Source organism: Cottoperca gobio, chromosome 18, assembly GCF_900634415.1.
Source record: "Cottoperca gobio chromosome 18, fCotGob3.1, whole genome shotgun sequence".
NCBI lineage: Eukaryota > Metazoa > Chordata > Actinopteri > Perciformes > Bovichtidae > Cottoperca > Cottoperca gobio.
This window is the reverse complement of record NC_041372.1, coordinates 9883990-9898448: the sequence shown is the minus strand read 5'-3', so window position 1 is coordinate 9898448 and position 14459 is coordinate 9883990. Positions and strand designations below refer to the sequence as shown.

The window sequence follows — 14459 nt, the reverse complement described above, 5'->3', positions numbered from 1 at the left end:
GCAGCTGGTAAATGTGGAGCTAACCAGAGTATATTTAGTCAGCTATGATAAGGGAAAATGCCACAGCATATATAGTAGCCTAAGGATATATAAGGATATACTTTGCGCACGTATCTAACAGTAGCCTACATTACAACTTTGACATTTTTAGAGCACATGAAAAATTACACTTTTATCAAGAGTCAAATTCAGGATTGTTGTAAATTGAGGAAGAACATTGTGTTTATTTAAAACATTAAAGATACCAAATATTTGAAGGCATTCTTTTTATCTTTTATCATACTGTTCTTCCCTCAGATATATAGAAAACACAGTTGTCCTATGTGTCCAAAGATTAAATAGTATGCCAAACGGTTTTGACTGATTTAAATATTTTATTTTGAAATTCAAAATTTCAGTTGTAGGCACAAATGCATTAATTACTAAATACACTGCTGGATAGTTTAAACCTATAATAATATATCCCCTAATATAATTTATTAGGTGATTTATATTTTGTATTAATAATTCGAATCTGCAAAGTAACTGGATAATATAGCTTTAAAATAAATGTTATATAGTAAAAAAAGTACAATATTTGCCTTTTACACAGCGTATATGCTTATGTAAGGTAGTATATTCTATTATACAGGTCTATATAAATATGCATGGGCAGGACAGCCATCAAACAATAGGCTTAGAGAGAAAACTTTATGAAACCAGAGAGAAGACGCCACATTTAGTTTTTAATCCCCTTTTATTTACAGCTGTGGTCTCAGCTCACACATCTCCAAATATACCACTAGAGGGCACTCTTCATCAGTCTATAGTTAATGAAAGAGCAACACATATGCAGTACAGTGGTGGTATTATATAAATAAAAGTAGAATCCAGTTGGTCCCATAACTACAGGGTGAATAACAACCACAGTGGTCAAAAAACATCTTAATAAAAATATAATTGAAAAACAATTTACGTTTTATATTCTCTAAAATGTCTTGTGTCGACCTACTTCTTACAGTGCGTTCCTGTAGACTACACCATGACTTAATATCATCAACTATATCTGCTATAAAAAGAGGTTGAATCCTGCTTCCTATTTAAGTTTCCTGTTCATGAAATGTGGCCCAAACACCACCCCGACCACGCAGGTGATCACAAACACCACCCAGAAGGTGACGCCCAACAGCTGCACCCAAAAAAGTGTCTTCTTGCTCTGCTCTAAGACTTGCTCTTCACCCACCAGGCCCGACGCCATGCTGTACAGCCTGTCCGGGTGCATCTGCTGCACACGCAGGCTGACGGTGGGCAGGATGATGAAGCGGGTGTCTCTGCTGTCGCCCTCCAGGGAGAGCACCACTCTCTGGGTGACGGTGGCCAGGTGTGTTTCCATGGTCGCAGGCAGGCGGAAGGCCACAGGGGGCAGCCTGGCCAGTATGCGGAAGTTGCAGGGTAAGGAGAGGGCGTCCCCAGACTCCAGAGGGGTGAGGTGGCGGCAGAGGGGGCAGGGGATGGCTGATGGGCTGCAGGGGTCGGGGGGCTCGCTGGGGCAGAGCTGGATCCTCTGGAGGCACTCGGTGCAGAAAACATGCATACAGTCCAGCATCCGGGGGCATTTGTTGTACCGGTTGTACTCCTGGTAGCAGATGGGACACTCCACATCCATGGGCTCCGCAGGGGCGCTGCTGAGGCTGGGTGCTGCAGCAGCTGGGTCCCCCTGCTGGGGAGCTGGGACAACATCCCCCATCATGGTGGGAGGGAGGGTGAGTGGATGGAGATGGTGCTCAGTGAAGGCAAGATGTGGATGAATCTTAAACAGAAGATGGTAAAATCTGCAAAGAGAAAACAACTAAGACTAAGACTAAGACTAAGACTAAGACTAAGAGAACCCCTAAAGGCTTATCTGGCTTTTAAAGGCCGGGATCTGCTCTCCCTGGGACGCCGCTTTGTTTCTGCTTAGTTTTATGGACAGATTCCACAGCCCATGAGTCATAGCATTCATCCATTTAACCACTAAGCCATCCACCGGCTACCCATCCCCCCCCCACCTACTCACAATCACCCTGACTCCATGTCCAGGAAGTTAGGAAATAAAAAAACAAGAACAGAAACAGAAGATCTGAGAAAGGAAGTAATCAGTTACTGTAATGATGCTTTCGGCATGAGTGTGTGTGCATGTTGACTTTTCTCCAGTCATTTAAAACTTTATTGTTCAGTCTGTGAAAACAGCTGTATCTTTGGTGGCTTTGAGGAAAAAACTCTGGGGATGTCATTCATCTCGGCTTGGACTTCAAGAATTTGTATAAGTAAGCTTGACTGACAGCATGGAGTTTGAAAAATGTGAGAATTTAGGGAGGGTCTAATAAAAAAAAAAAAAACCACACTTTTGAGTTGCATCATGGGAATGTTTCTTGCCAGTCTGCCAAATATCATAGAAGTACCACCGTTCAATATCAGGCTACAGCCAGCAGTGGATTAGCTTAGCTTAGCATAAAGACTGGAAGCGAGGGGGGAAAGCTAGCCTGGCTCTGTGTACCTACCAGCCCACAATGTTCTTACGCTTAAGTTTTTGTACATAGGCTAGCTGTGTCCCCTTGTTTACAGTTATGCTAAGCTAACGTGCTGCTGGCTTTTGTATTAGCTTTGGTTTGTTGCTCATATGGGAAAACAACAAGGCAATCCAAGTTCACTCATGGGGATTGTTGCTTAGCAGATGGGGTCTCCTTTGAGTCTAAGGCAACATATATATTCTTTCACAAGAAAACACATTCATAGAATCAGAGCAGAAATAGGGGTTCAAATATAATATACATGAACTATAAGCATTGTTCAGGGGAATTTTCAATAAACGAGTCCTCTTTTATCGAGGCCATTAGGTTGAGTGAGGTTATCTTTTAGAGAAACTGGCAGTGATCCATCTTTACACCTAAGAAACAGATAAGGGAGCTACTTACCCACCGCACACCCCTTTGATCAAAGCACACTTTGTTGCCCGCCTCCGACCGCGGTACTTCCCCTCTCACAAGTCATACTTCTCATGTTGGTACAGATCTCATCCTGAGTGTCTTCCTCCCTTTATATCTTAATATCAAGTAGCTACGTGACTGAAGCTCGGCTTACTGGCAACCTTCTGTTTTCCGGCTTTCGTCTCACCTGATTTTACTCGTCCTCCTCTCTCTGTGTAGTCCCTCATGAGGCATCTCTGCGGTTTACTCGGCAGTAATTAAACCCTTGGTGATGCGAAGGTAACGAGGAAACACAAGACAGAAAGAGACAGATTTGGAGTCGACTTACTTTACTTGCATATTATGTTATTATGCTTCCACACAGTCAGCATGAAGGAGTTTTAAAATAGCAGTGTGTGGTCAAGGGTGTAATTATTAACATCCATAGTTTTCTACATTGACAGTCAGTTGTTTGAGATGATACTGTACAAAAACTAGCAGGTTAATAAGTCGCAGCGACAGAACAGTTCAGAAATCTGTGTGTGTGTTTTCTAGGTCTAGTATGTAAACAGGGGAGAAGCACTGGCCATATAACTAGTGGCGGGTTAATAGGTTGTTGTGAATTTGTTCATTTGATCATGTGTAACAGATGATCTGATAGATACCTCCAGGGACACTTTGTTCGCACCGGTGCAGCTCCTTCAGTGACAGGCTGTATATATTAGGCTATATAATATAGAGATATAATAATAGATAAAGATATATAGATATAGAGAGATAAATATAAGATAGAGAGATAGAGAAAAGAAGAGATATAGAGGAGATAGATATCTTATATAATAGATTATAGAGAAAGATATAGAGAGATATATATATAAAATAATATATGTAAAAATAAAAAAAAAAATATATTTTCTTATAATAGATCTCTATATATAATCATCTATATATATATATATAATATAATAATATAATATATATATAATATAATATATATATAAATATATACACACTACCTTTAATGCTGCTACTTATTTTAATATATATGTACTTATATTATTTATTTTTTTATTAACGTGTGCTCACCTCTTTACTTTGTTTCACTTGTTCATTCTTGTCTTTGCTGTAACAATTTCCTAATAAAGTATTTCTGATTTCTGATTATAAGTCATAACATGTAGTTGGGTGTTGCACCCTGACTTTCTTGTAACCAGCTTGTCCTGTACAGACGTGCTTTGACGCCTTTGCTGCTATTTTTAATGTAATAATTTGTTACGAGACTCAAAATTGATTACAGTATTAAATCTTTAAATCTTTTTTTAAATGTCCCTGAAAAGCTAAGAGCCCTAATGTCCATCCTGTTCATGAAGACATCCCTCCTTTGAACTATTTTAAAATCCTCTGTCATTGTTCTGTGAATTCTAAAGTTCAGTTGTAGACGAAGTTATGCTAATTATAGTCTTTTTTGTGCCACATTCCCGCTTTGTGTTACTTATCTCTCTGCACGTTTCAGCAGGGAAACACCGTCTGCTTTACATTTTAAAGCAACAAGACCAAAACATTAAAAAAGATACTTGCCTGATTTGTCTAACTCAGACTGTATAATAGAATAGTGTATAACATTAGTTTCACATAAACTTTAAAATGTGTTTTTGCTTGGAACGTTGACTTTGGATTTAGTTCTTCAAACAGAGAAGTGTTATTGTTGTTAGGGAGTGTCTCACCCTACCAGACACACGATATGCACAAATCTAAAAGCTGTCACTCGTGTTGTTCGTGTTTGCCATCACTGATACTGCCTTTCATTTCGTATAGAAATCAAACAAACAAAACAAAATCACTGACTGAAGTCATGTCGTCAATAAGAAAACAACAGGCTGAATGAAACTACACATCGCCCATTGAAGATTTTCAGTTTTTGGGAAATGTTTTCTTTTATGGTCATTCAGGGGAAAAAATCCATTTACAGTAAGTTCAATGCTGGAGTCTACAAGCGGGAAAGTATACAAAAAGAAGAAAAACACACACACACACACACACACACACACACACACACACACACACACGCACACACACACAGGAACTCCCCATGAAAGGTGTTCATGCTGGAACAACTGATAAGAGGAGGTGGGTTGTTTGGGAGTTACCATCTTGACGAAACTGACGTCACATCACACACGCACACACACACACACACACACACACACACACACACACACACACACACACACACACACACACACACACACACACACACACACAGGAACTCCCCATGAAAGGAGTTCATGCTGGAACAACTGATAAGAGGAGGCGGGTTGTTTGGGAGTTACCATCTTGAGGAAACTGACGTCATATCACACACGCACACACACACACACACACCCTGCAGTCTCAGTGAAGGGTAGCTCTTAGTTTAGTTAGATTAAGTAGGGGAGTTCTTCACAAATGTGAACTTTAAATAAAGATAGTTGAGCCTAAATAGGGCCTCTCAAAGAAAACATTACAACATGTTTTATTCTGATTGAATGTTGTTCTTGTTTCGTTTTGAATGCTTCACTTCCAATAGATTAAAAAAACATATGTTATATGTATATTCTTGTTTTGTTTTCTCACTTACTTACTTCTTTTTTTTAAACATGTTCGAAATAATATCCCAAAAATGATCATCTAAATTTAGCCCTACGTGCTGTTTGTCCCACACACACATGTGTGTGTCGTGTGTTTGTAATGCGGTGTTGGTTTCATTACATCACGTTGCTGTGGGTGACTCATAGGTTTATCTCCCTTCCTCCTCCCACACACACTGCCTCACACCCTGAGTTATAAGTCTAGACAACTCAGCTCTTCATTCAGAAGTCGAGGTAAATCCCCAGACTTTGGGAACAGAAAGCAGGATGTGCTCAGAGTATGAGTGCGTAATTTGTTACCGGACCTACAACGCAGCTCGGCGGTGTCCCCGGGAGCTCCACTGCAAACACAGCTTCTGTGAGAGCTGCCTCCTGGCCCTTTCACGACCCCTGGGACCCAGTGAGGCACGTCTGGGAGCTGATGGAGTCATCGTCTGTCCGCTGTGCCGACACACCACATCCATCTCCGCATTGGGGAACGTGAGAGCCGAGCTGAGGGTGGATGAGTGCGCCCTGGAGCGCTTGATATCTTCGAGACTCCTCGAGCAAGAAGAGGAGGACGAAGAGGAGGGTCACGTTCAAGACAGTTGTGACGACACCGAAGAGATTCCCGAGACTCAAGCCGAGGAGAGCGACTTCTCCGCGGGTTCAAGCGGCGGGAGGCTGTGGCGGTGTTGTAGGAAAGCCTGGAGGTCGTTTAGTGGGAAGAACTCACAGCGGAGGGGCGGAGAAAGTAAGTAGCGCCTTTAAGTGCTCATGTTGTTGGACAAATCCTTAGGGAGTTCTTAAAATGAATAGGTCAGAAGTAAAGTAACAATACCACAGTGTAACTCAGTTACAAGTCCTGCATTTCAATCAGCAGCAACACCTGTGAGGATATGTGGGGCCTTTTAATCTATAGCAATGCATCATTTCATGTGTTTTGTATCTAAAATCAAAGTTAAAAAGTACAATATTTGATAATTGATGTTGGGTAAAAGCATAAAATGGATATAAATTGTAGGCTGTCAACATTTTCAGGTTAAGCCGATCATAAAATGTTGATTTCTATCCCTTATTCATTAGAGTCCTGACATAGTGGATACATATTCATGTTTCTAATGTGTGCTGTTTTCCTTTCACAGACTTTTTGGAAAGTGATGACCTGAGGAACCTCACCATGATGACCTTCAACATGTTTTAAGGAGTCCACGACTTCAGATACCCTGGATAATGTGATACTGTATTTGTTTTCAATGGTTCTCTTTCACAACATGGAATAGTGATGATGAAGAACACTTGCTGTGAACACACATATACACCGTCAACAATGATGTTAGTCATCTTTTCAGCTGACTGCTTGTTTAAATGATGACCACTGTGTAGCTGCTGCAGTGAAGTGAGAACAAAATGGAAAACTTGTGAATTGCCTAAATGGCCCGTTGTAAGCCTATTAATGCACTAATGTGGTATTTATTATTTTTGATGAATGTATTTTATTGTTTCATATTGAAGGAAAAATAAATAAGTTCTGTTTTCAACTCGCTTTAATGGATTTTTTGGGAGTTTGGGTGAGACATTGTGTGCATTATTAAAAAAAATGCATCAAGCCTCCAGGCCTAAGACGACTTTATAAAGTAAAAGCATACCCTAAAAAATAAAATTCAAGGAGTAGCAAACATATCCTAGTATTCAAAGAAAATTTAAAATAAATACACAACTGGGGAAAATACATTGACTACTTTAAAAAGTCATTAAATAAGCCACAATGGGAAACTTATCTTTAACAGACAGTTCTGGGATGTGGTTAATTTGAGGCCAGGTGAACAGCATTGCAGCCAATCAGACTCACAACCAGCAGCAGAGTGTCAAATCTCAACGGTTCACTTGTTTGACAAGTAAAACACATGGATTGACAACACTACTGCATATTGTTTTTGGACAATTATACAAACCCTGGGAGAAAGCTGTCCATCATGTTAGGAAATCCTGCTCTCTACTCAAGGTAAATATCAATTTGACACGCTTTTCACACATGTAGTCGTAACATTTGACAGCTTTATGATTCCCGTGAATGACAACTCCTGTGCGTGCTTTCTTCTTCTTCTTCTACAGACTCTTATTGGTCTTTGTACTGGTCTATGCAGCTGTCATGTCATTTATCACGTGTTCAGATGCTGCAAGAGGTGAGCGCAAAGGCCGGTATCTGACAGGCCAATACTGCAGTGTCAGCAGTTTCAGTGCGCTAATGCTCATCTTAATGACTCTCATAAAAAAAATGTCATGAGGCATGTGTTGGCAGATTGAGTTAGGTGGAGCCATAATTTCATTGCCAACATTCCCTTGGCAATTTAACAAAAATGTAGAGAGATATTTAGCAATTTATGTAAACAAATGTGTAAAAGTATTTGATCACGAGGCACAGTCATTTCAGGTTTATGTTGAACTAAAATGAGGGTATAAAATAAGCATAAAACATCAAAGTGTCAAATTATTTGCCTGTATAACAGCTTCAGAAGAATAAATTGTTACTTCTTATGTCGTCATTCTCTTCCCCACTTTCAGCCAGCCCCACAACAACCCAAGTGGACAATGGGGTCAATCGTCTCAATTACTTGAGACGATTGTATAATCCACACAGGCAACAACATTCTCTCTTTACTGGTCTGCCATTAACTAAAACTGGACTCCGAACCTGGACTAATGGTGAAACTGACACGAGCGGGAAATATAGAGAAGCTTCGTCAATTATCTACCATGAATCAAAGCCTTTAGGATTTACAGAAGGCTTTAGTTACAATCACAACAGCCCAGATAACAGAGAGCCACGAGCAAGAACAACCAGGGTGCGGAGTGGGGTGAGGCCGGCTAACAGCTACCACCCACTCTCTGCTAATTCTTATAATTCAAACTCGGCGCTCATTAGAAAATCATCTCACAAAAAAGCTACCAGTCCCTTTCATCAGAGCTCCAGTCCTTCACAAGTTTGGGATGCTCAGAAATCCCACATCAAAGAAAAAGTTCCCAGATATGACTCTCCTTCTCTGCCAACTTCAAGAGGCCACGGCTACAAAGAGACTAATGAGCTTGCTGCGGCTGGGGTGCGGCGTACATCTAGCGGGATTCAATCAAGCAACGTTTTCGGCTTCGCCCCTCATGCACCAGTCAGCAACAGCTTAGATGCATCCGTTATTAAAAGCATGCCCAGTCCAGAGAAACTGACATCATCCGTCACAGATTTCTCCCGGGGGTTGCACTCGGTGAGAAGCAGTGCGACGCCAAGACACAAAAGGGTCCAGTCATATCTGTTTGTGGATTCCCAGACCTCTCTTAGTGGACATGAGACCGTTCATACAGCCACTAGCAATGGACCCGGCGCTTTTTCCACATCGCCACATAAGCAGCGGGCCTCCGATGCACAAGTTCACAGCAGGTTCTCTTCAAATGTTGAACAATTACAAAGAAAAGAGCCAACCAAGGAAGTACAACAGCTCTCTGATAATGCCAACCCACTGTATCGTAATGCTAATGCGGCCCAGTATGGTGCTCTGACCGATGGTTTGACTAAATATCAACACACCAATCGCATCTCTGTACATCTTGCTCCAGGGAAAGACGCCACCGTGGAAAGTTTTGTCCCTATACCTCATGCAGATTTCAAAGGTAGCTATGCCGCTGGCAGAACTGTGAAAGCGCCGTCTATCATCTCCTCCAGTGGCTCTACTGAACGCACCAACTCTCGACGATACAGCTTCGACAAAGGAAAGGACTATGAAATCAAAAATGTGTACCCATCTTTATCACCAAGATACAGCTTTGGCCAGAGCAAAGCATCTACATCAGCAACGTTTGAGAGGAAACCCACAGACTACCCTTCTCCTCGCACTTTACGTAAGACTTCTCCAAGGGCGTTCACCTCAGGACCACCTGAAAGTGATGCTGCTATAGACGGCAACCCAAATTGCAGACAGTTCGAGAGCTATAAAAAAAGATATGGTCTCAAAGGATTTGCTACTAGACCACTCGAGGGAGCCAAAACTTTAGTTGGTGAGCCAGACAAGTCTTCCAGAGTCCAGCAGGGGTTTAAAGGCTTCAAACCTAGAAGCTCACAGATCTGGCAACCCAAAAGCAGCCATGTATTTACAATGAGCCAAAATGAGCTAAGCAGCGACCTTAAACCCCTTTTGAAGACGGCAGGGAGCAATGAATCGGCCCCCAGATTTACATCCGACGCAGACAAAAAGAAACCCAAAAGGTATATATTCTTAGGATTTCAGCCTGTTCAAAACCGAATCGCAAACGCACATAAACCAAATGCAGCATTAACAAGTCACATAATCTCCTCATCTTATCTCAGATCAGCGGGGAAACTCGAGATTGAATCCAGCCCAAAATCTGAGCCAAGAACCCCCAACACAATCGAACCCATTGCAAAAAAGATGTCCACCAGTTCCACCAGCAGCACCCTGAGTGGCAACCGTGTAAAAGGGAATGACTCTACTCTCACCAATGACACTGGACAAGTTTCCACGGTCAGGCTGCGTAAGCCACCCACTATCACGCACGATAATATTCTTGGACGTGTCTTGTTCAGTGGTGTCACGGCTACAACCCAGACACCAATTAAACCGGCTGATAAGGACTATTTTCCAAACACTACAGTTACAACCAAGCCAGAAGAAGTGGCGAGTGATTGGACCTCAAACTCTGAGGTGTTTAGTAGAGACTCTATCTTGTTTGTTGGACAATAAAAGTCATATAATCAACTTGGTATTGGCTTTTTGTTTTTATACTTTCCCAAGATTGCCTCAGATTTGTTTTCCTATCCTAAGCAGATGCTTACAATACATGCTTGGAAATACTATGTACCATAAATAATACTTAAGACCTAAAGTCTTCTCCTCTCCTGGAGGAACCCCTCTGATGATTTTCTGAGCATAACTTTTGCCTCATTTGGCAAATTATACTCTTATTGTAATGTCAAGTGTGAAGAGGGAAAGCGGAATAAGGTCGTTCTTGAGGCTTTTTATAAATTGATTGTATTCCCATTCCATGTGTCCTCATTCCCAGGCAGGCAGTGGCTATTCAGTATGCTGACACAGATTTTCCACCTCCTCTTTCGAGCTTACGAGGAGGTTTTCAGCATGCTGGCCTCTAGGTTAACACGCTGCAAGATGGAAAAACCTAATCTTCCCTTTTGTTAGAAGCTCTTTTTGCCAAGCCATTAATACGCATACAGAAAAGTAATTGAGGAAAACAAGTAGCTGTGTGATTTTGTTCCTTTTGATTAAAGCCATAAAGAAAACACAGACTGTAATGGAATCTGTTAGTTTCAATCACAAGAATGTGCTGGCCGTGATGTTGCTATACTCTTAACTATACTGTTAATGACACTGTACCTATAGTGACCTGATCTGCATTTACAGCAGGAGCAGATGCCACTAGATGGCGTTACTCATCCATTTTATTATCTCACTGTGACCTCAGGTTCTGGATGTTGTAGTTCCCATGCTGTGGTGTCCTTTTTAGAGCTGCTGCATAACTTTGACGGGAAATTCATTTAAAGAGTATAGCGATAAAATGCAGAATTATTGATGTGGATTTTGGCCTTTTTTAAGAGCAACATTTATGTTTTTGCTTCCATCTTTATGAATCAGCCAACCAGGCGCTTTGTTTCAAGGGCATTGGGTCCACGCTAAGCCCACCTCACAGATCGTAACTGGTCCATTCGCACCACGTGACCCTTCACCTTTTCGCAGTCAGCGAACGCCACCTAAATACCAGTTTTACGCTTGCCCTCAATCTACAAGCTCAAAGGGGCCCCAACGAGAGGAGAGGGAGGGATCTGTCAGTCAAAGTTAAACACATTGTACATTGGATTAATGTCCCCCCCCCTCCCCCTCCACCTACCACCACCCGTGGAAAGTGGGACCATCCACTTTCCCATAGAGCTGAGAGGTCTTAAGGTGATGTGATGTTTTGAGATTTCCGCGTGCTGGCATGTCGAGGCGTTGGCCCGCCGGCTCCTTCAAAGTTCCCCTCTTCTTCTGCACTGCCTTTTGTGTAGCTGAGCGTTTGGTTCACACACTCCCTTCCTTCCTTTCCAAGTGTGTGTGTGCTCGCCTATAATATTCTCTGTGAATGTGTGTGTGTGTGTGTGTGTGTTTATCACAGACAGTGTGGTGTTCTCTTGCAAAGCTGCCCCCCCCCCCCCCACACACTCCTAATGTGAGGGGAATTCTGTACCATGTGTCTGCGGTTTTCAGGGAGCTTTCAAGGAAAAAAAAAAAATCACAGAGGCCTCACAGTTACCCCACCCACCCCCCCATTCCCGAAACCACCACCTCCTCCTCCTCTCTCTCATTTTTCCCTCACTCACTCCATGTGGCACTTTTGTGCAGTTTAAACCTCCATTTTTCTCAGAGCAGCAAGCAGCTACAGAGTGACGGGGCTAATTTCACATGCAGCCTGTAATAGAGACAAATCTATAATCACGACAAACATTCTCTCATGAGGCGAGAGAGAGCGAGTGAGCGTCAGATGGTGGTGGTGGTGGTGGTGGGGAGAAAGGAAGGGGAGGGAGGGAAAGACAGAGAAAGGCTTTTTGTTTGGCTAAGTACACTATGTGAAAGCGGGGGCGGTGAGGGAAAGAGAGCTGGAAATTGGTTGCATGGGCTGTGGTATTCGTGGTTTAGATTACCTCACATGCCATGAGGAGGATGGACCCAACCATCGGATCCACTGTGTGTGTGTGTGTGTGTGTGTGTGTGTGTGTGTGTGTGTGTGTGTGTGTGTGTGTGTGTGTGTGTGTGTGTGTGTGTGTGTGTGTGTGTGTGTGTGTGTAAACTAACGTTATTGAGTCTACAGTGATTTAACTTTGCCCTAAAACCTATATGTAAGGACTGCGGCGGGAGGGAAAGAGGGGAAAGTTGTGAGGATTAGTAGAGGCAGTTTGCAGTGTACTGACTTTAATCCCGGGCTTTATTGGCTCAGTCAACATACAGCAGGTTTACCTAAGCTGAAAGAAACTTGTTTATTATGGCAACTTGAATTGAAAATGTAAAAAAACACATATCTCAATGCACTTTCTGTCTCTTATCTCACACTCGACCTCTACTTTATACTTGAATAAGTATGAATGACCGGAAGGAAGCTATTTAGGAGCATGGAATATTACATTAACATTCCCACATGTGCTATGGGAGCAAAAGCTATTTCCGTGTCCTACATCCAGCGAGTTTCCTGTGGTCTGCGCTGTGGAGGAAGTCATAAAGGCAGGAAGACTTCCTGTATTGTTGCCAACATTTAGCAGTACGGATTGTACATGCTCTCAGCGCCATCAGAGAGGCCGACACGTACATCTGACCACAGGTTTATATTAGTTCTTTTCACAGGCATGTTTTCCTGGGGCTTAGCAGTCGTGTAAAAGATCTCCCTCTTAAATAAAATACACTTCGAAGTGTTATTTATATGTAGCCTGTTTAATCTTAGTGTGTGCATGTATTGCATGTTTAATAAATTGTACTCTTATTACATCTTTACAAAATGATTACACCGAAACTGTTAAGTAAAAATAGCTGAAGATACATTTAATGACTTTTTCTATTACATCTACGAACTGAATTCCCCATGATGCATCAGGAGAGTCCTACCACCTCGACTAAACAACACCCGAGAGACGTGTGTATGACCTTAGTGTAGACATGAGTTACAGTTTACATTTGAGAGGCATAATGAGGTAAAAGTGTGTGAGAACTATTTTCTCTCTTCATTTTAAATGGGACTGTACAAGTATTCTGTGTCTAGCCAGCAGTGTATAAACAAGTGAGGTTATTGAGTGCACTGCTGCTGCTGTGTGCCAATAGGTGCATGTAGGTGTGTTTATAAAGATGCAGTATCACACACTCACACTGAGATGATACACCCGCCCGCTCAGCCACAACAGGTCCACCTGTTGGCCTCCATCCAGCGCACTTCTCTGCTGCGACTGAACCCTGTGTCCTCTTGCCTGGGCCCCCATCCAGTATCCCCCCCCCCCCCCCCCCACACCCACCTCCCTCCTCTTTCACTCCCTCTCTCTCGTCTTGACCGGAGATGTTTCCACTGCAGCCGAAGCCGGGCATTGTGGATGCCTGTCGCCACGACAACCGGATGGCAGCTGTGCCCATTTGCCTCCGCTCCTCAATTCTCTCCTTATCCGAGCGCGGCGTCGATCTGTCTATATCTCTGGGAATGAGACTGGAGTTTATCTGACTTCTCATGCCAATCGAATAATTAAAGCTTAGCCCCAAAGGAATACTTCACCCCCCAAAATGATCATTTGCACATCACTCACCCCCCCGTTACCTTGAATGCGTGAAGAAAGCTTTTCTCATGTCTCCAGTCGGATGCTCACTACTTCCCAAACACACATGCATTTTCACTAAAGCCGTACTATTTAAAACCCTTCCAAACAGTACTCCAACAGACGTGCTTTAAATGGTACGGTTTACTCTGCACAAGTTCTCTTGATATAGTTTTGCCTTCTTCGTACACCTTGTACATGCGAGAACGAATTACTAGGTGAGCTTCTGATCAACAAACGATCATGTTGGGTGTGAAGTATTCCTTTAACTGCGACTGTGGTGGATGGAGAGCTTTTCAAGGGTGCATCACAAGGAGGAGGAAGGGTTAAGCAGTTCACGATCAGTTCATTCATTCAGAAAACCTTGAATTTCTTGCTAATAATGGTAAAAGTCAGCCGCTTGTGCGAGTACATTATGGAACAAATCTGAAGCAGGGCTCGAAATCCCTAAGGCACTCACTTTGGTTAAGATGCAAGTGAGTGTGAAGAGGGTTGGTTTCAGTAACCCCTCTCGTGTGTGTGTGTGTGTGTGTGTGTGTTACCGAGCTTGTCATTGTCCACACTAACCTTATTTTCTCTCAATAA

General features: G+C 42.5%; 3 protein-coding genes across 5 annotated transcripts; 2 read left to right on the top strand and 1 right to left on the bottom strand.

Moving 5' to 3' along the window:
• Positions 1-728: 728 nt before the first annotated feature.
• On the bottom strand, positions 729-3455 carry LOC115023771 (uncharacterized). 3 transcript variants are annotated; one of them, XM_029455002.1, is made up of 2 exons: positions 3133-3455; positions 729-1811 (listed from the first exon to the last, which is right to left on the bottom strand). In XM_029455002.1, exons 1-2 carry the CDS (start codon positions 3177-3179, stop codon positions 1076-1078), a joined length of 783 nt encoding a protein of 260 aa, XP_029310862.1. In that variant the 5' UTR covers positions 3180-3455; the 3' UTR covers positions 729-1075. The 3 variants fall into 3 exon arrangements, with proteins under 3 accessions (XP_029310862.1, XP_029310863.1, XP_029310864.1); XM_029455003.1 differs by having other exon boundaries at positions 729-1789; positions 2934-3453; XM_029455004.1 differs by having other exon boundaries at positions 729-1789; positions 3133-3453.
• Positions 3456-5725: 2270 nt separating this feature from the next.
• LOC115024056 (RING finger protein 227) lies at positions 5726-7071 on the top strand. The gene is made up of 2 exons (XM_029455441.1): positions 5726-6284; positions 6676-7071. Exons 1-2 carry the CDS (start codon positions 5819-5821, stop codon positions 6732-6734), a joined length of 525 nt encoding a protein of 174 aa, XP_029311301.1. The 5' UTR covers positions 5726-5818; the 3' UTR covers positions 6735-7071.
• A 268-nt stretch (positions 7072-7339) lies between these two features.
• LOC115024055 (uncharacterized) lies at positions 7340-10296 on the top strand. Its single transcript, XM_029455440.1, has 3 exons — positions 7340-7535; positions 7646-7716; positions 8096-10296. The coding sequence occupies exons 1-3, from the start codon at positions 7507-7509 to the stop codon at positions 10279-10281; spliced, it is 2286 nt and encodes a 761-aa protein (XP_029311300.1). The 5' UTR covers positions 7340-7506; the 3' UTR covers positions 10282-10296.
• Positions 10297-14459: the final 4163 nt, after the last annotated feature.

What these genes read in the sequence shown, in the direction of transcription:
- LOC115023771 (XM_029455002.1), bottom strand. Translation starts at nt 3,179, where the DNA reads ATGCCTCATGAGGGACTACACAGAGAGAGGAGGACGAGTAAAATCAG. An exon ending in AGGAGGACGAGTAAAATCAG is followed by an intron (nt 1,812 to 3,132) that starts GTGAGACGAAAG and finishes TTCTCTTTGCAG; the next exon opens with ATTTTACCATCTTCTGTTTA.
- LOC115024056 (XM_029455441.1), top strand. Translation starts at nt 5,819, where the DNA reads ATGTGCTCAGAGTATGAGTGCGTAATTTGTTACCGGACCTACAACGCA. An exon ending in ACAGCGGAGGGGCGGAGAAA is followed by an intron (nt 6,285 to 6,675) that starts GTAAGTAGCGCC and finishes TTCCTTTCACAG; the next exon opens with ACTTTTTGGAAAGTGATGAC.
- LOC115024055 (XM_029455440.1), top strand. Translation starts at nt 7,507, where the DNA reads ATGTTAGGAAATCCTGCTCTCTACTCAAG. An exon ending in AATCCTGCTCTCTACTCAAG is followed by an intron (nt 7,536 to 7,645) that starts GTAAATATCAAT and finishes CTTCTTCTACAG; the next exon opens with ACTCTTATTGGTCTTTGTAC. An exon ending in GTGTTCAGATGCTGCAAGAG is followed by an intron (nt 7,717 to 8,095) that starts GTGAGCGCAAAG and finishes CCCCACTTTCAG; the next exon opens with CCAGCCCCACAACAACCCAA.